Raw genomic sequence first — 292 nt, forward strand, 5'->3', positions numbered from 1 at the left:
GTGGGCGACCCCGAGCGGTGGAAGTGCACGTTCTGCCACTTGCCGTCCCGGCGGTGCCACACGCGCGTCTCCTCCGACTGCATGGTCTTGGGCACGCCGCCGCCGTCCATGTACTGCGTGAGCCTGACGTAGGCGATGCAGGCGGCGTCCTCGCCCACCAGGTGCACGTGCGGGTTCAGGATGATGGTGTGCACCGGCTTGTTGCTCTTGGACAAAGCTGAAAGGGACGCAGGGGGCTCAGGGTCCACGCGAGGAGAGCCCGACCGACAGGGGCTTCGGCGGGCACCGGCGA

At 68.5% G+C, this 292-nt stretch overlaps 1 protein-coding gene across 1 annotated transcript in view; it reads right to left on the reverse strand.

Moving 5' to 3' along the window:
* Nucleotides 1-292, reverse strand: part of CAMK2D (calcium/calmodulin dependent protein kinase II delta) — a 137601-nt gene that overhangs the window by 1822 nt on the left and 135487 nt on the right. The window contains exon 17 of the mRNA XM_025050918.1: nucleotides 5-217. Within this exon, the coding sequence (XP_024906686.1) occupies nucleotides 5-217 (213 nt within the window). The remainder of the gene's footprint in view (nucleotides 1-4; nucleotides 218-292) is intronic.

The sequence above is a fragment of the Pteropus alecto genome, unplaced genomic scaffold, assembly GCF_000325575.1.
Source record: "Pteropus alecto unplaced genomic scaffold, ASM32557v1 scaffold17, whole genome shotgun sequence".
In the NCBI taxonomy this organism is placed as follows: Eukaryota; Metazoa; Chordata; class Mammalia; order Chiroptera; family Pteropodidae; genus Pteropus; species Pteropus alecto.